This window comes from Lolium rigidum, chromosome 5 (genome assembly GCF_022539505.1).
Source record: "Lolium rigidum isolate FL_2022 chromosome 5, APGP_CSIRO_Lrig_0.1, whole genome shotgun sequence".
In the NCBI taxonomy this organism is placed as follows: domain Eukaryota; kingdom Viridiplantae; phylum Streptophyta; class Magnoliopsida; order Poales; family Poaceae; genus Lolium; species Lolium rigidum.
Genome location: NC_061512.1, coordinates 170024039 through 170043515, shown reverse-complemented (window position 1 = coordinate 170043515; position 19477 = coordinate 170024039). Strand labels below are relative to the sequence as shown.

The window sequence follows — 19477 nt, the reverse complement described above, 5'->3', positions numbered from 1 at the left end:
ATCAATTTAGTACTAATAAATATGGTAATGTATATGATTTTTTCTTCTAGCTAACCAAAGATTTCTTTCATAGATTAGATTACTTTCGATCAAGATTTTTTTGGCAGGAAGATAGTGAGAAGATGAAATATCGGTTTACAAAATTGAGTGTTTTTTGCCGCCCAATATAAAGGAAGACTGTGTGTTCATGATCTTGAGGTTAAGAACATGACTCTTCTAGGTAAATGTCTAGCTAAGCTATTGAGCGAAAATGGGGCTTGGCAAACCATCCGAGGAGAAAATATGTTGGATCAAGTGCAATTTCTCAAGTTTATTGGAAACCTTGAAATTCACATTTCTTGGCTGGCCTTATGGCGACGAAGCACTTCTTTCTATATGGGTCTTTCTCCATCGAGGATGGATCTCAGATTAGGTTCTAGGAGGATAAATGGTTAGGAAATACCCGATAGTTTCATTCATCATTACAAACTGTCCACATCCCCGCATGAATACATATATGGAAACACCCATGTAGACATCGAGAATACCCCCGTTTCCTCTTATCCTCTCCCTACTCCCCCACTGTTTTGGGACGTAGTCGTCAAACCTCTCCGCCGTAAAACCCTCTTTCCTCCTCCGCCACCTAAGAGCGTCAAGGAATCCCCCTCCCTCCTCAAAGTCGATTATCGTCATCGTCCTACCTCTGTCGCTGTACCACGGGGCGGGGATTTGCCCGATCCTCGAACATGGTTTCTTCTCACCGGTTGGCGGACCCTAGATTGGCTGCTCGCCCCGACTGTTCTAGCTAGACCTCGCTTTGCCGCATGCATGATCCTATACGAATTCCCTCCTACCCGTGTGATGCGGATTCGCTTGCTTCGTGGTGGAGTACTAACTAGGGAGTGTTTTGGGAACAATTGTGGGTGTGCAAAACTAAAACCATTTAAAACAAGTGGAAACCGGCTAGTTCTTTTCCAACTCAATACTCATTTCCAAACTAGTCCATATGCTGCCTACTTTCCTTTTTCATGAAATCATTGTTTTTGAATTTAGACACTACTCTTCTCACGTTCTTGAATTCTACAAGCAGAACTGACGAGAAAACCATCTCAATATCTAATCGGGACGGATCTGGAGTCCATAAGAACTGAAAAAAGAAAACATGAAGAAAGGGTAAACTAATATCTTCGTCCTAACGCTTACACAGTACACCTGCGCTGATCCAGGAAGAGCGTGTATGCTCTTCTCTCCTGTGCGCAAACACCCTTTGGTGGGTGCCTCTCTAATCTCTACAGTTGCGGTTTTTTCTCTCTTGTTTTCTTTTGGCGTTCTCTCCTGGTCACTATCTCAGGCAAGGAAGATTGTCGAAGATAGGAACGTCAAAGATCGAGTCGTCAAACAACTCAAGTTCGTCCAGGGAGAAACCGGCCTCCTCCACTTCCATGGCGGGCTGCGGCATGCTCATCGCGGCGACGAGCGCAGACACCAGCTCAGACTGCGCGCTCCACTCCTCCTCGAACGGGTTCATGGGGTTGTCGCTCGAGCCCGAGGTCGCCGGTGTGACGGACACACCTTGCCCGAAACAGTTCTCCGGCGTCAACATGCTGCTCACCGCCGGCGAGAAACTGAAGGGCGTGGTCCTGCTCCAGTCTTGCCGAGGCCCGGGCGTGAGCCCCTCGGTGTCCACCGTCAGGCTCGAGCTCAGGCTCTGTAGAAGGCTGCTCGCGTCCGGGTTCGGCGTCGCCGGCTGTACGTTGGCTGCCGCCGCCGTCTTGTGGCCGCACGTGTGGGTGCCGTGGTAGGTCACGTCGAAGAGCGTCGCGTCCTCGTCGGCGCGCTGCACCTGCTTCGTTGCCGCGCATCCCTGGGTTTTCTGGTGCGTGCAGCGGTAGTATGCCCTGCAATGTTGCACAGCTCAGGTCAGGGACGGCGATCAAAAACCATGACATGAACAGTCTTGTACTGTGAAAAGAAAATCCCTTGTTCATACTAGAAGTTCACGATTTGTGAAGTCATAACAAAAATTAGCACAAAGTAGCATCACGCTATCATGTTTTGAAAAACAATATCCAATCAGAGGACAGAGATGTGTGTACTCTGTACCCTGTTCTTAGCTGACAAGTGTATGCCATACATTTGGGAACATCGGAAAGGCTGCAACTCCCACCGAAGGAAAAGAACAACCACAGTGTCCAAATCCAGAAAGATAAGATTCGTTGCTACTTCCGAAAACATGTGCGGATTTGGCTCTGAAAAAGATAAACTTATGCTCTGAAATGTGCCGAAACTAACCTTCGGTTCTGGGATCCAAGGATCTCCTTCTGCCCGTACTTCCTCCAGCTGTAGCCATCGTCCTCCGGGGCATCCGCTCCTCCTCTCGCCGAGCTCACCCTAACCCGATGATCCCCTTTCTCCATCATCTTTCTGCAAATCCAAGAACAAGAGAGCTACTTAATAATCTAGACGAAAAAAATTACAGAACTCCAGTGATTCATGAACCGTGACAAGCTCGGAAGTTCTCACAAAGTACTCACCTCTTCTTGTTCGCCTTGAAATGCATGTTGGAGACGCCGCTGAGAGGGCTGGGTGTCGAGGGGAAAGCCGGGGAGTCGATGCCGGCGCCAGTGGCAGGGCGCTTCCGGCCGTCGAAGCGGCCGGCCAAAATCATGCCGATGGACCTCTCGGTGACGGTGGAGATCTGCGCAGCCAGGTTCTTGCAGAGGTCGGGACAGCTTCCCAGGTGCACGTCGAGCTGCTTCACCAGCTCTTTGATGTGGCTCAGCTCGGTCATCACCAGGCGGCTCCCTCCTCCATTGCCATCCACCACGCCCTCCATCTCTCTCTGTTTTTTCTTGCGGCTACAGAATTTCCTCTTTTTTTTCCCAGGTGCAGCGAAGAGGAAGAATGGAGATGTGATTGGAGTTGAGGTGAGATGGTGAGTGAAGCGAAGGGAAGAGGCGATGAGCTTATATAACGGGGGAAGGAACCGCGTCTGGTTTGGGTGAGCCAAAATAGCTCTATTCTTTTTTAGCAAGAGAAAGAACAGTATTCTGACCGGTGAGCTTAGTAGAGGCTGTGATTTTATTGGCCGATCCGAGCATGGGCTTTAACGAGTTTTTTTTTTTTTTGGAGTCCGGCTTATAACTAGTTAATCCATGGATTGTTAGCAGAGGGTTCAGCATGCAGAAACATTCAGCTTGGACATTAATTTAGTCGTAGTTTGGACCCCATTCAGCGTTGCAGTTAAAACGTTAAAGAATGCATGAGATTTTCGTTTTGCCTTATTTCAGCTACTCAATTTCGTAGAATTTTTATCCATGGCAACCTTTGCTATGTGCCCACTTTTGATAACCAAAAAAGGTTGAATGCAAAAGAAAAGTTTCTCTGTCATCGACAATAGGTCTTGTTTCAATTTTAATCATGTTTGTATCCATAATAATTGCACAAAACCATGGCATTTTTTATGAATCGGAGGAAGTAACAATTTTCACGTTATTGGAATCTTTGTGTTCCAGAATCCCTCAGATATCTGTACAAATGAAGACCACACTGTCATACCACTCTCACGACATGGAAATGCTTGCAGATGGTTCGAAACATCGTTTTCTTGCTGTGATTAGTGATGCATTTGGGACGGCACTCGCTGCACTACTCTTTTAGGCTGCGATTTCAGCAGGACAGTTAAGCTTATTTTCTTCACTCTTTTCCACACCGAAAGTAATGGCAGCTGGTAGGAAACTGGAATCAAGTTTTCCCTGCATCTTGTTGTCTCTTTCACACCTACTGTTTTCTCTCAGTAATGGTATATGTTGAGATGTTCAGAGTTTGCCCCCAACAAACGGCATACAAATCCTTCTACCCTTTTTAAAGAGCGTCTTACTAAACTTGCTTCATGTTTTCGAAACCTAGGCAATGCCATTGTTTGATATTCCGAATAAGATCAAGTTGGACGGTTTATAAGTAAAATTGTCTGAAAACCATACAACACAACCGCAGCACGCTGGCCCCGAGGTCGCGCCCCCACACGAGCCGACAACCAAGTCATCCGAGCTACAAAAGCCAACACTCTAAGACCTCAAATGGAGCACGGCGGAGACGATATACTAGAGGTGTTGCCCCGACATCCACGCCAAGCCCGAGGCCACGCACTGCCTATCTGATGACGAAAAATGAGCAACACCGACCAGAAGAATAGACCAAACACTTACACAGGAGGTGAAAAGAAAGATCGTCAACGATGCCTCCCTTTAGGGAATGCCGATGTAAGTTACTAGTCTAAATTACTTCAAACACATACACATACAATACTTGTTACTAGTTTAAGTTACTCCACGGTATGGTCAGCCTAAGTCTGACCAATCAATGGATTAACTAACTACTCTTGTATGTTCTGTCTTGGGTAAGAAAAATACTATGCCGATAGGGTTATGGGGAGCGTCCTCGGAGTACAACTAGTAAAAGGTGCAGTATACTATCCCAAATCTTGGAGGCGCGTGTGTCTCACTCGGTTCACAATTTTCCCAATCAACTTCAACTGGGTAGCTGAAAGTTTTTTTTTGAGAGCAACCACATATTTCATTAATCGAAAATCAAGTTACATGAAGCAACACATGTGGAAACTAACAGACAAACCGTGATAAAATGATTATCCTGAATTTGCAGATAAAATCCTAAAAGATCGAGATATACAAAACGATCCCTAGGGTTTCCTGCAACCACCGTAGCCAGCAGCCGCCGTCCAATTCCAACGCCGCCGAGACGAACGCAAGAAGAGACGCCGAGCATCCACCATTGCAAGATCCAAAAGAGCACCATCGCCAACGAGGCTTTGTGAGTCGATGAACAGGCCTGCTGTAGCGCAGCGAGGCACATGTCGTCGTGGCACGTCGACCGGGGGACGTCCCCGTGCTGTCTTGGACCAAGATACGCCGCCTCCCATCGACGACGTCGGAGAAGAACGGCATATCCACCACCTCCGGACCAACATATTCGCTCCAGAAGAACCACCTCGCCCCGGCCCCAGCGTCATCGTGGACAACGACAAACGCCAGTGACACGTCGAGAAACAGATCTCGCCAGATCTGAAGAACGGCGAGAAGACCAAGCTACCGACCTACGTTATGTAATCTTAACACGTCGTATCATGGGACGAGGGCTGGTGGAAATTGGAAAAGGGTGTCGTCGTCTTGCGTGCGTGGCGGCCGAAAAGCAGCGCCCGCATCAAAAATCAGTCAGAGCTTCGCGTTCGCGTCCCACATTGGCCCAGCGAAGCAACGCGGAAGCTGACCAGACCACGTGCACGGATCCTGACGCGTTTAGGTACGTCAGCGTAGGGCCATTTCGTGACGTCGGAGAGAGAGAGCCAATGGCTGATCGATGATCGGTATTTTAGATCTCTGGCTATACATGGCCAGCTTCACCACTCGTGTCGATTTTCAAATTTGATCATTTTTCGAAAGTTCAGCACGATTTAATCTCTTTTTGAAAAATATTCAAAATCTGATATTTTTTAGTAGCGCCTTTTCCTGGGGCGCTACCCTCTTCTTCGTAGCGCTGGTGGCACCAGAGTTGAACGTGTGCCAACGTGACGAGGTTGGGCCCAAAATTCGCGAGGTCACCTCCATTGACAAGAGCGCTACCCTTTTAAAGTTCAACTCCCCTTGCAAGGGTGCTACCCTTTTAAAGTTTAACTCGTCTCGCAGGGGCGCTTCCCTTTGGAATATGTTAAGTCGCGTGCGCCGTCCCCATCCCCTCCACCTACCACTTACCCCTCACACCCCAACCAGGAAGAAACCAGGGTACGTCCCCATCTCTCTCCCGTCTCAAATCCTTCCCTAAAATCCCCTATATCTAAAGATTTCTTTGGTGGATTTTGGTCCCCCCTTGATGCAAAGAGGTGTTCTCCACCATCCACTTCATTTTGTCCGATTGATGTCATGTTTTGGTTCTATTTTGGTAAATCTTGGTAACCCTAAAAAAATTGATGTCATGTTCTATGTTCTATTGTTGTTGTGTATAGTCCATTGTTGACTTCTATGATGTCTATGTAAGATTTTTAGTTTATGGTTATCCCTAGATCTATTTAGTGACATAGATGTAGTTAGGGTTAGCCCTAGATTTATTTGGCCACCATTCTATCTTGTTATTTTATTGTTGAAATGCATATGTTATCATGTAATATATGTATAGTTGATGCATTTGGGTTGTTGTAATTTGGTTATAGATGGCAAGAATTGTGAGTGTCCACTATGTGGACAAGGACGAGTTCATGAAAGGTAATGTCGAGTTAGACCCCAATGAGGTTGTGATGGTGTTTGAAAGAAGTCCCAACTATGCCGAGGCTGTGGAGAAAATGAGGATTGAGTTGAAATGGATGAGCCCAACCGGTGACATAGAATTGGAGGGAAGGTATAATGTTTTCTTTGGTATGCACAATCATTGGAAGACAATGAAGCTCAACTCAGATGAAAGGTGGAGTGCATACAAGGAGGTGGTGGCAGAATCGCAAGACAATGATCTCGAGTTATTTGCCACAAAGAAAGTATCGTCGCGGCCACATTTGGGCTTGAGACGTCATGCCTCCCCAGTTCATGGTAGGAGCCCGTTTGTTGAACCCGATGTTGACATCTCAACAAGTAGTCCTCCTCCGATGACCCAAGATGTCATGACCCAACAAGAAATCAGCCAACCACCGAGCCCGATTCGCAATGGCAATTATGAAGCAATGGAAGAAGATAATGATGACTACGAGGGCGACGGGTCCGAGGGTGATCCCAATGACAATGAGGTTGGCGATTTGGATGTTTATTGTGCGCAAGAGGACATGGACCATGACATACCTTATAACCGACGCTACACATCGGAATCGGAGGATGAAGGTCCCGAGGAGGAGCTTGATGAAGAGGTGTTCACGGTTAAAGAAGTCGAAATTTTCAAGAAGGTAGTTGGTCAGGATCATCGGATACCATTGTTCCGTGATCTTACTCTTGCAAACAAAACTATGGTAGACGGTGGTGAGACCTTTGTGCTCGGACCAAGGCCAAGTTCGAAGCGGGATATGAATCACAAAAGTTATGGGATCGAAAAAGGAGTGAAGTGTGAAACCTTGTTGGAATTTCAAATACGGATGAAGGAGTATGCGGTTAAGTGTTTCCGGCCATTCAAGGGAAGATAGCGCCCTTGCGAGGGGAGTTGAACTTTAAAAGGGTAGCGCCCTTGTCAAGGGAGTTGACCTCGCGAATTGTGGGTCCTGCGTCGCCACGCTGGCATGCTTTCAACGCCAAAGATCCTGGGGCTACCGCGAAGAGTGTAGCGCCCCAGGGAAGGCGCTACTAAAAAGGGTCAGATTTTGAATATTTTTCAAAAAGAGGTCAAATCATGCTGAACTTTCGAAAAAAGGTCAAATTTTTCGTAATCGACACCACTCGTAACCTTGGGTCAAACGTGTAATATACTCCCTCCGTTCCATAGACATACTTGATATCTTGGGTTATACGATTATTTGGATATTTTTGCTTTTCCCTCTCCATGGCTTCCTTCTACAAGATTTCTATCGATCTAGGCCCGCATGCCCCTCTACCTCTTTTCTCCAGCTACATTCAGTGTTAAGATCGGGTGTAGAGACGGAGCTAGCAAGGGCCGAGCTAGGGCCACGCCTCCCCAACGGTGTGTAGGTGCCCATGTTTTGAGGCTCGAGTTCATCGTCGGTGGAGAATAAGGATGCGATTGTGTTTCTAGTTTTTATCTTACGGTTCTATGTGTAAAGTTGGAGGGCTATTTTGTAATTGCCTTTTTATTTAGGGCCCTTGATGTAATTTTTCTGCCACCTTTTGTTAGCCTATTAATCTTGTCATCGTGTTGTAAGAGCTAGGTGTAGCATGCTAGTATTCACGGGTGTCCACCAAGGAAGTGCTCTTGGCAAAGTCATTTCTTCTTCCTTGGCGTGTATGTGTGTGTTCTTGCGTGTGTTCATGAGAAGAAGAGAAACCAAGAGAGATGTAGAAGAAGATGGGGCTGAGAGATCCAGCCCCAACAGTTTCTGGGCCCAGGGCATTTCCCCTATTAAAAAAATACTATATGGGAGGTTAGACTATTTTTGCGAGTGTACACTAGTACTTTTAGAACTTAGGGCATCTCCAACGGCGCGACCCAAATGGATGCACTGGGCCGTCCGTTTTGGGCCGTTTGGGTCGCCGCCCGGACACGCGGACAGCGCCCCGCGTCCGCGTGTCCGTTTGGGTCGCGCGCTGCGCCCAACGCGCGGACGCATCGCATAACCGGTGGGCAAATTATAACGAAAAAAGAGGCAAATTTAAACGAAATTTCATTGAACATATGCCCTATTTTGGACAAATTTGTACATAGCCCTATTTTGGGCAAATAAAACTAACAAAAGAAGCCCCTATATGGGCTTTTAAATTTAAAATAAAAACCCTCTATTAGGGTTTGGTCGGCGGCGCGGTGGCCGCCGGTGCGCCGCCTAGCCCCCGTGGGCGTCGTCGGCGACGTCGTCGTCGTGGACCGACGTCCCCGGCGGCGACGTGTCGTTGTGGCTCGACCGCGCCGGGGACTCCGGCCACGGAGACCACGGGGCCTCCTCCCCACGGCGAGTGGGGGTCCGGAGCCACCCGAGGCTGCGGCGGCGCACGGAGCAGCGCCTCCTCCCCGAGGCGCTGCTGCCTCTCCCTGCCGGCGCGGCGCCTGACCTCCTGGCGCCGCCGCTGCTCCGCGCGGCGCCTGTCCTCCTGCCGCCGCTGCTCCTGGCGGCGCTCCTCGTCGGCGCGGCGCCTGGCCTCCTCCTGCCGCGCCGCCTCCTCCTCCTCCCGTCTGAAGGAGATATGCCCTAGAGGCAATAATAAAAGTAGTTATTATTTATATCTCTATGTTTATGATAAATGTTTATATGTCATGCTATAATTGTATTAACCGAAACATTAGTACATGTGTGATATGTAGACAACAAGAAGTCCCTAGTATGCCTCTTAAACTAGCTTGTTGATTAATGGATGATTAGTTTCATAATCATGAACATTGGATGTTATTAATAACAAGGTTATATCATTATATGAATGATGTAATGGGCACACCCAATTAAGCGTAGCATAAGATCTCGTCATTAAGTTATTTGCTATAAGCTTTCAATACATAGTTACCTAGTCCTTATGACCATGAGATCATGTAAATCACTTATACCGGAAAGGTACTTTGATTACACCAAACACCACTGCGTAAATGGGTGGTTATAAAGGTGGGATTAAGTATCTGGAAAGTATGAGTTGAGGCATATGGATCAACGATGGGATTTGTCCATCCCGATGACGGATAGATATACTCTTGGGCCCTCTCGGTGGAATGTTGTCTAATGTCTTGCAAGCATATGAATGAGTTCATAAGAGACCACATACCACGGTACGAGTAAAGAGTACTTGTCGAGGAGACGAGGTTGAACAAGGTATAGAGTGATACCGAAGATCAAACCTCGGACAAGTAAAATATCGCGAGACAAAGGGAATTGGTAATGTTTGTGAATGGTTCATTCGATCACTAAAGTCATCGTTGAATATGTGGGAGCCATTATGGATCTCCAGATCCCGCTATTGGTTATTGGTCGGAGTAAGTACTCAACCATGTCCGCATAGTTCTCGAGCCGTAGGGTGACACACTTAAAGTTGGATGTTGAAATGGTAGTTCTTGAATATGGAATGAAGTTGGAATATTTGTTCGGAGTCCCGGATGTGATCCCGGACATCACGAGGAGTTCGGAATGGTCCGGAGAATAAGATTCATATATAGGATGTCATTTTATGTGAATAAAATGTCGCGGAAGGTTCTATGGAAGGTTCTAGAAGGTTCTAGAAAAGTCCGGAAGAAACCACCAAGGAAGGTGGAGTCCACAAGGGACTCCACCTCCATGACCGGCCAGCCCTAGTGGGGTGGAGTCCCAAGTGGACTCCACCATAGGGGCCGGCCACCCTCCATGGGAGGTGGGAATCCCACCTTTGGGTGGGAGTCCTAGTTGGGCTAGGTTTGCCCCCTTCTATGGAAGGTTTTGGTTTCGGGTCTTATTCGAAGACTTGGACACCAACACTTGGGATCCACCTATATAATGAGGGGCCAAGGGAGGGGGCCGGCCACCCCTAAGACCATAGCTTGGCCGCCCCCTTGAGTGGCCGGCCACCCCTCCCAAACCCTAGCTTTGCTCCTCCACTTCATATTGCCCGGTTTGCTTAGCGAAGCTCCGCCGGACTTCTACACCGCCACCGACACCACGCCGTCGTGCTGTCGGATTCAAGAAGGAGCTACTACTTCCGCTGCCCGCTGGAACGGGGAGGTGGACGTCGTCTTCATCAACAACCGAACGTGTGACCGAGTACGGAGGTGCTGCCCGTTCGTGGCGCCGGAACCGATCGTGATCAAGATCTTCTACGCGCTTTTGCAAGCGGCAAGTGAACGTCTACCGCAGCAACAAGAGCCTCATCTTGTAGGCTTTGGAATCTCTTCAAGGGTGAGACTCGATACCCCCTCGTTGCTACCAGTCTTCTAGATTGCATCTTGGCTTGGATTGCGTGTTCGCGGTAGGAAAATTTTTGTTTTCTATGCAACGTTATCCTACGAGTGGTATCGAGCCGTGTCTATGCATAGATGGTTGCACGAGTAGAACACAATGGTTTGTGGGCGTTGATGCTCTTGTTATCTTTAGTTGAGTACTTTGCATCTTTATGGCATAGTGGGATGAAGCGGCTCGGACTAACTTTACATGACCGCGTTCATGAGACTTGTTCCTCGTTCGACATGCAACTTGTATTGCATAAGAGGCTTTGCGGGTGTCTGTCTCTCCTACTATAGTAAAGATTCAATTTACTCTTCTATTGACAACATTAGTATCAACGTTGTGGTTCATGTTCGTAGGTAGATTAGATCTATATCGAAAACCCTAAACCACGTAAAATATGCAAACCAAATTAGAGAGCGTCTAACTTGTTTTTGCGGGGTTTGGTGATGTGATATGGCCATAATGTGATGATGAATATGTATGAGATGATCATTATTGTATTGTGGCAGCCAGCGGAGCCTTATGGTTGTCTTTAAATTTCATGTTGAGTAGTATTTCAAAGTAGTTGTAATAGTTGCTACATGGAGGACAATCATGAAGACGGCGCCATTGACCTTGGTGCTTCGCCGACGATGATGGAGATCATGCCCGAAGATGATGGAGATCATGTCCGTGCTTTGGAGATGAAGATCAAAGGCGCAAAGACAAAAGGGCCATATCATATCACATATGAACTGCATGTGATGTTAATCCTTTTATGCATCTTATTTTGCTTAGATCGCGACGGTAGCATTATAAGATGATCCCTCACAAAAATCTCAAGATAATAAAGTGTTCATCCTTAGTAGCACCGTTGCCAAGACTTGTCGTTTCGAAGCATCTCGTGATGATCGGGTGTGATAGAATCAACAAGTGCATACAACGGGTGCAAGCCGATTTTGCACATGCGGATACTAAGGTGGCCTTGACGAGCCTAGCATGTACGGACATGGTCTCGGAACACGTGATACCGAAAGGTAGAGCATGAATCATATGATTGATATGATGAACACTTTGAGTGTTCGCCATTGAAATTACACCTTGTCTCGTGATGATCGGACTATGGTGTGGTGGATTTGGTTCGTGTGATCACTAAGACAATGCGAGGGATATTGTTTTGAGTGGGAGTTCACCTAGATTTTTTAATTATATTGAATTAAAATTTGAACTCAATTTGTCATAAACTTAGTCTAAACTATTGCAAATATATGTTTGTAGAGATGGCGTCCCCAATCAATTTTAACCGAGTTCCTAGAGAAAGAAAAGCTTAAAAGCAACGGTAGCAACTTCACCGACTGGTTCCGTCATGTGAGGATCTTCCTCTCCGGCGGAAATCTGCAATATGTGCTTGATGCACCGCTAGGTGACCCTCTCGTGAAACTGAAACCGATGAAGTAAAAGCTGTTTACGAGACTCGGAAAACTCGGTACTCTCAAGTTCGAGTGTGCCATCCTGTGCGGTCACGGAATCCGATCTTCAAAAACGTTTTGAGCACCACGATCCTCATGAGTTGATGAAAGAGTTAAAGACTATTTTCGAGACTCATGCGGCCGTGGAATGCTATGAAGCATCGAAACATTTCTTCGACTGTATGATGGAAGAAGGCAGCTCCATTAGTGAGCACATGCTCGCCATGACCGGGCATGCGAAGAAACTCGGTGACTTGGGAATAGTGATTCCTAACGACTGGGGATTAATCGTGTCCTTCAATCAACTGCCACCAAGTTACAAGAACTTTGTGATGAACTACAATATGCAGAACATGAACAAGGAGTTACCTGAACTTTTTGGCATGCTAAAAGCTGCTGAGATTGAGATCAAGAAAGAGCACCAAGTGTTGATGGTCAACAAGACCACTAGTTTCAAGAAACAGGGCAAGTCTAAGGGAAAATTCAAGAAGGGTGGCAAGAAAGCTGCCACGCCTCCTATGAAACCTAAGAACGGCCCTAAGCCCGATGCTTGAGTGCTATTACTGCAAGGAGAAGGGACACTGGAAGCGTAATTGCTCCAAGTATCTGGCTGATCTGAAGAGCGGCCTTGTCAAGAAGAAGAAAGAAGGTATATCTGATATACATGTTATAGATGTTTATCTCACTGGTTCTCGTTCTAGTACCGGGGTATTTGATACTGGTTCGGTTGCTCATATTTGTAACTCGAAACAGGAACTAAAGAATAAACGAAGACTACTGAAAGATGAAGTGACAATGCGCGTTGGAAATGGATCCAAAGTCGATGTGATCACTGTCGGCACACTTCCTCTACATCTACCTTCGGGATTAGTTTTAAGCCTAAATAATTGTTATTTTGTAACCGCGTTGAGCATGAACATTATATCTGGATCTTGTTTAATGCAAGACGGTTATTCATTCAAGTCTGAGAATAATGGTTGTTCTATTTTTATGAATAATATCTTTTATGGTCAAGCACCACAAAAGAATGGCTTATTTCTGTTAGATCTCGATAGTAGTGATACGCATATACATAACATCGATGCTAAGCGAATTAAATTGAATGATAATTCTACTTATATGTGGCACTGTCGTCTTGGTCATATTGGAGTGAAGCGCATGAAGAAACTCCATACTGATGGATTACTTGAATCACTTGACTTTGAGTCACTTGATAGATGCGAAGCATGTCTAATGGGAAAAATGACTAAGACTCCATTTTCGGTATGATGGAGCGAGCTACCGACTTATTGGAAATCATACATACCGATGTGTGCGGACCAATGAGTGTAGCATCGCGTGGTGGTTATCGTTATGTTCTAACCTTCACGAGATGATCCGAGTAGATATGGGTATATCTATTTCATGAAACATAAATCCGAAACTTTCGAGAAGTTTAAGGAATTTCAAAGTGAAGTAGAAAATCAACGTAACAAGAAGATAAAATTTCTACGATCTGATCGTGGAGGTGAATATCTGAGTTATGAGTTTGGCATGCATTTAAAGAAATGCGGAATACTTTCACAATTGACACCGCCGGGAACACCACAACGAAACGGTGTATCCGAACGTCGTAATCGAACTCTCTTAGATATGGTTCGTTCTATGATGTCTCTTACTGATTTGCCATTATCATTTTGGAGTTATGCATTAGAGACAGCCGCATTCACTTTAAATAGAGCACCATCAAAATCCGTAGAAACGACACCGTATGAATTATGGTTTAATAAGAAACCTAAGCTGTCGTTCCTGAAAGTTTGGGGTTACGAAGCCTATGTAAAGAAGTTACAACCGGACAAGCTAGAACCCAAAGCGGAGAAATGCGTCTTCATAGGATACCCTAAGGAAACTATAGGGTATACTTTCTATCACAAATCCGAAGGCAAAATATTTGTTGCAAAGAACGGAACCTTTCTTGAGAAAGAATTTCTCACTAAAGAAGTGATCTGGAAGAAAAGTAGAACTCGATGAGATTAATGAATCTATACTCGTTGATCGAGTAGCGCAAGTATCGGAAGTTGTACCTGTACCGCCTACACCGGCAAGCAGAGGAAGCTAATGATAATGATCATGAAACTTCGAGCGAGGAAACTACTGAACCTCGCGAGTCGACAAGGGAACGTGCCACTCCCGATTGGTATGATCCTTGTCTAAATGTCATGATTGTGGATAACAATGATGAGGACCCTGCTGACGTATGAAGAAGCAATGATGAGCCCAGATTCCAACAAATGGCAAGAAGCCATGAAATCCGAAATGGGATCCATGTATGATAACAAAGTATGGACTTTGGTAGACTTACCCGATAGCAGAAAGGTCGTCGAGAATAAATGGATCTTCAAAAGAAAAACAGATCGTTGATGGTAATATTACTGTCTATAAAGCTCGACTTGTCGCAAAGGGTTTCAGACAAATTCAAGGAGTTGACTACGATGAGACTTTCTCACACGTAGCGAAGCTAAAATCTGTGAGGATTTTGTTAGCAATAGCTGCATTTTTCGATTATGAGATTTGGCGGATGGATGTCAAAGCGGCGTTCCTTAATGGAGACATTGAGGAAGAGTTGTATATGGTACAACCCAAAGGTTTTGTCGATCCTAAAAATGCCGACAAAGTATGCAAACTTCAGCGTTCAATCTATGGACTGAAGCAAGCATCAAGAAGTTGGAACCGACGCTTTGATAAGGTGATCAAAGACTTTGGGTTTATACGAGTGTCATGGAGAGGCCTGTATTTACAAGAAAGTGAGTGGGAGCTCGTAGCATTCCCGATATTATATGTAGATGACATATTATTAATTGGGAATGATATAGAACTATTAAGCGAGTGTAAAAGGTTATTTGAATAATAGTTTTTCAATGAAAGACCTTGGTGAAGCATCGTATATATTAGGCATCAAGATTTATAGAGATAGATCAAGACGCCTAATAGGGCTATCGCGAGTACATATCTGGACAAGATTCTAAAGAAATTTAGAATGGACGAAAGTAAGAAAGGGTTCTTACCTATGTTACCAGGCAAGGTCTTGAGTAAGACTCAAGGACCGGCTACAGCAGAAGAAAGAGAAAGGATGAGTAATATCCCCTATGCCTCGGCAGTAGGATCTATCATGTATGCCATGCTATGTACTAGACCGGATATAGCACATGCTTCGTTAGTTTGACTAGCGAGATATCAAAGTGATCCGAGAATGGAACACTGGACAGCGGTCAAGAATATCCTAAAGTACTTGAAAAGAACTAAGGATATGTTTCTTTGTTATGGAGGTGACCAAGAGCTCGTTGTAAATGGTTACACCGATGCAAGTTGGAACACACGATCCCGATGACTCTAAGTCACAATCCAGGTACGTGTTTATATTGAATGGTGCTTGCGAGTAGGTCGGGCAAGCTCGAAGCAGGTGCACGGTGGCGAAGTCTTCAACGGAATCGAGTACATAGCGGCTTCGAGGCTTCATCGAAGCGGTATGGATGAAGAGGTTCATTGTAGAGCTCGGTGTGGTTCCTAGTGCATTGGACCCATTAATCATTTACTCGTGATAACATGGGTGCCATCGCCAATGCACAAGAGCCAAGGTCACACAAGAGGTCGAAGCATATCAAGCTGCGTTACCACTCGATTCGCGAGTACATCGAAGATGGAGAAGTAAAGATTTGCAAAGTACACACCGATCTGAATGTAGCAGATCCGTTGACTAAAGCTCTCCCTAGGGCAAAGCATGACCAACACCAAAATGCCATGGGTGTTAGGTATATTACAATGTAATCTAGATTTTTGACTCTAGTGCAAGTGGGAGACTGAAGGAGATATGCCCTAGAGGCAATAATAAAAGTAGTTATTATTTATATCTCTATGTTTATGATAAATGTTTATATGTCATGCTATAATTGTATTAACCGAAACATTAGTACATGTGTGATATGTAGACAACAAGAAGTCCCTAGTATGCCTCTTAAACTAGCTTGTTGATTAATGGATGATTAGTTTCATAATCATGAACATTGGATGTTATTAATAACAAGGTTATATCATTATATGAATGATGTAATGGGCACACCCAATTAAGCGTAGCATAAGATCTACGTCATTAAGTTATTTGCTATAAGCTTTCAATACATAGTTACCTAGTCCTTATGACCATGAGATCATGTAAATCACTTATACCGGAAAGGTACTTTGATTACACCAAACACCACTCGCGTAAATGGGTGGTTATAAAGGTGGGATTAAGTATCCGGAAAGTATGAGTTGAGGCATATGGATCAACAGTGGGATTTGTCCATCCCGATGACGGATAGATATACTCTGGGCCCTCTCGGTGGAATGTGGTCTAATGTCTTGCAAGCATATGAATGAGTTCATAAGAGACCACATACCACAGTACGAGTAAAGAGTACTTGTCAGGAGACGAGGTTGAACAAGGTATAGAGTGATACCGAAGATCAAACCTCGGACAAGTAAAATATCGCGAGACAAAGGGAATTGGTAATGTTTGTGAATGGTTCATTCGATCACTAAAGTCATCGTTGAATATGTGGGAGCCATTATGGATCTCCGGATCCCGCTATTGGTTATTGGTCGGAGTAAGTACTCAACCATGTCCGCATAGTTCTCGAGCCGTAGGGTGACACACTTAAAGTTGGATGTTGAAATGGTAGTTCTTGAATATGGAATGAAGTTGGAATATTTGTTCGGAGTCCCGGATGTGATCCCGGACATCACGAGGAGTTCCGGAATGGTCCGGAGAATAAGATTCATATATAGGATGTCATTTTATGTGAATAAAATGTCGCGGAAGGTTCTATGGAAGGTTCTAGAAGGTTCTAGAAAAGTCCGGAAGAAACCACCAAGGAAGGTGGAGTCCACAAGGGACTCCACCTCCATGGCCGGCCAGCCCTAGTGGGGGTGGAGTCCCAAGTGGACTCCACCATAGGGGGCCGGCCACCCCCACATGGGAGGTGGGAATCCCACCTTTGGGTGGGAGTCCTAGTTGGGCTAGGTTTGCCCCCTTCTATGGAAGGTTTTGGTTTCGGGTCTTATTCGAAGACTTGGACACCAACACTTGGGATCCACCTATATAATGAGGGGCCAAGGGAGGGGCCGGCCACCCCTAAGACCATAGCTTGGCCGCCCCTTGAGTGGCCGGCCACCCCTCCCAAACCCTAGCTTTGCTCCTCCACTTCATATTGCCCGGTTTGCTTAGCGAAGCTCCGCCGGACTTCTACACCGCCACCGACACCACGCCGTCGTGTTCGTCGGATTCAAGAGGAGCTACTACTTCCGCTGCCCGCTGGAACGGGAGGTGGACGTCGTCTTCATCAACAACCGAACGTGTGACCGAGTACGGAGGTGCTGCCCGTTCGTGGCGCCGGAACCGATCGTGATCAAGATCTTCTACGCGCTTTTGCAAGCGGCAAGTGAACGTCTACCGCAGCAACAAGAGCCTCATCTTGTAGGCTTTGGAATCTCTTCAAGGGTGAGACTCGATACCCCCTCGTTGCTACCGTCTTCTAGATTGCATCTTGGCTTGGATTGCGTGTTCGCGGTAGGAAAATTTTTGTTTTCTATGCAACGTTATCCTACACCGTCGCGCCTGGCGGGCCTGGGCGTAGAGCTCCCAGCCCTCCGCCTCCTCGACCTCCCGCCGGGCCGCCTCCTCCATCTCGGAGGTGCGGCCATTTCGCCTCCTCCTCCGCCGCCGAGATCATCAGGGCGGCGCGGAGGTCCGGGTCCTCCTTCGAGGACTCCGGCTTCGGCTCGTGGAGGAGAGGCGGCGGTTGCGGCAATGCCGCACCGCCGCGGGCGGCCTCTCCGATGTGGAGGCCGCGCTGGTTTCCTCCCGATGGCCGTAACGCCGGCGGACGACGGCGGCTGCTGCTCGCCTCGTCATCGTTCGCTCCGGGAGCGAACCGTCGCTTCGGGGCCATGGCGGCGGTTTTGCCCGGGGAGTGGAGTGGGGACTGGAGTGGAGGGCCAGATCCCCTCCAGTCCCCATTTAATAGTCTCCCTGGTCACCGACAGGTGGGCCCAAGGGAGACGAGGCGACCATCGCGCGGACGCGAGCGGACGGCGCGTGCCATCCGCGGCCATGCAAACCTAGCCCAGATTTGGGCCGGGTTTGCGTCGTTCCGGACGCCGCGGCCGCCCGCTTTTGCGGTGTGTCCCCGCGCTGGACCGCGTTTTTGTCCGGCTCGACCCAAACGGACGCGCGGGCGCGATTTGGGTCGCGAGGTTGGAGATGCCCTTACAACAGGCATCGAGTTATCTCACCGAAAAGATTAGGCTGTTACGAGGGACCCGCTTAGCCTTATAAGTCGCCCTTGGTCACCACCCACAACCGATCTTAGACTAAACGCAAGAAAGATTATTGTGTTATTTATGAAATATCACCAAAATCTTATGCTGTGAGCTTTTGTTAATTTTTGTTTGTCTGGGAATTTCTTACTCCCTCCGTCCTAACGAAAGTTATCCGAGATTTATTTAAATTTGGATGTATCTAGACACTAAATGGCATCTAGATACTTCCAAATTTTAACCAATCTCAGACAATTTTCATGAGAAAAAGGGAGTATTTCCGAGTCGGCCTTGACATATGTGAATTTCGTAAACTCTTTGGATAAGTACTACTACCTCTGTCTAATGTAAGTATCTTAGTTTTATCTAAATATAAGTATATTTAGATGTATTTTAGTTCTAGATACGGATTAAGAGCATCTCCAGTTGCGTCCCCAAACGACATTTGGGGGATGGCGGACAAGAAATGGGGTAAATCGCGTTCCAGTCGCGTCCCCCAAAGCTAAATAGCGCCCCATTTATGTTCAGCGTCCCTGGTAGAGACTCTATGACTCTGTACATAGAGTCTCTACCGGGGACGTCGGACAGAAAAACAGCGTCCGGACGCATGCATGCAGCCCCTACTCCCCACATGTTATTCTCTTTTCCCACACTTTCTCTCATCTACTTTTCCCATATGGAGTGCTCCCCTCCGTTAAAATGCATGCATCCGGATGCTGTTTGAGGGACGCGGCTGAAAAGAGCCTGTTTTTTGTACATATTTTTGGTCTCTTTTTGTCCGGCGCGATTCTAAACGTGCCCCAAATCATTTATGCCGAACTTTTTTGAACACTTATTTTTAACGGACGGAGCAGTTCTGTTGAACGAGCTAAGAAATGCTAACTGTTAGAGGGAAAAAAAAGATTGGATATCGGTGATGAACCCTGTTATCTAGGAAAGCACTTGAATGCAAACGTGAAACGCGACAGAGACAACAGAGACTCGCGAGCTTCAATCCGAGTGTCTCCAGTGCGAGACTTGCGAGGATAGGGGAGAGTGGAACAGTAAGAACGAGTGCGGGGGCGACCATGTGCCTGACCGCGCGTCGCCCATGGCGAACCAGTGACGCCCGCGACGCCGCGCGGGGAGCAGGGAGCTCTCCGCCCACTCGCCGCCGTGCCGCCCA

General features: G+C 46.8%; 1 protein-coding gene across 1 annotated transcript; it reads right to left on the bottom strand.

The window, feature by feature from the left end:
* Positions 1-1077: 1077 nt before the first annotated feature.
* LOC124653434 (transcription factor WRKY19-like) lies at positions 1078-2854 on the bottom strand. Its single transcript, XM_047192501.1, has 3 exons — positions 2514-2854; positions 2272-2403; positions 1078-1877 (listed from the first exon to the last, which is right to left on the bottom strand). The coding sequence occupies exons 1-3, from the start codon at positions 2813-2815 to the stop codon at positions 1322-1324; spliced, it is 990 nt and encodes a 329-aa protein (XP_047048457.1). The 5' UTR covers positions 2816-2854; the 3' UTR covers positions 1078-1321.
* Between the last annotated feature and the right edge of the window lie 16623 nt (positions 2855-19477).

Bases quoted from the DNA above. Each gene is read 5' to 3' on its own strand.
- LOC124653434 (XM_047192501.1), bottom strand. From the start codon at position 2,815: ATGGAGGGCGTGGTGGATGGCAATGGAGGAGGGAGCCGCCTGGTGATG. The intron at 2,404-2,513 runs GTGAGTACTTTG...TTGGATTTGCAG, and splicing joins TTCAAGGCGAACAAGAAGAG to AAAGATGATGGAGAAAGGGG. The intron at 1,878-2,271 runs GTTAGTTTCGGC...GCAACATTGCAG, and splicing joins CTTGGATCCCAGAACCGAAG to GGCATACTACCGCTGCACGC.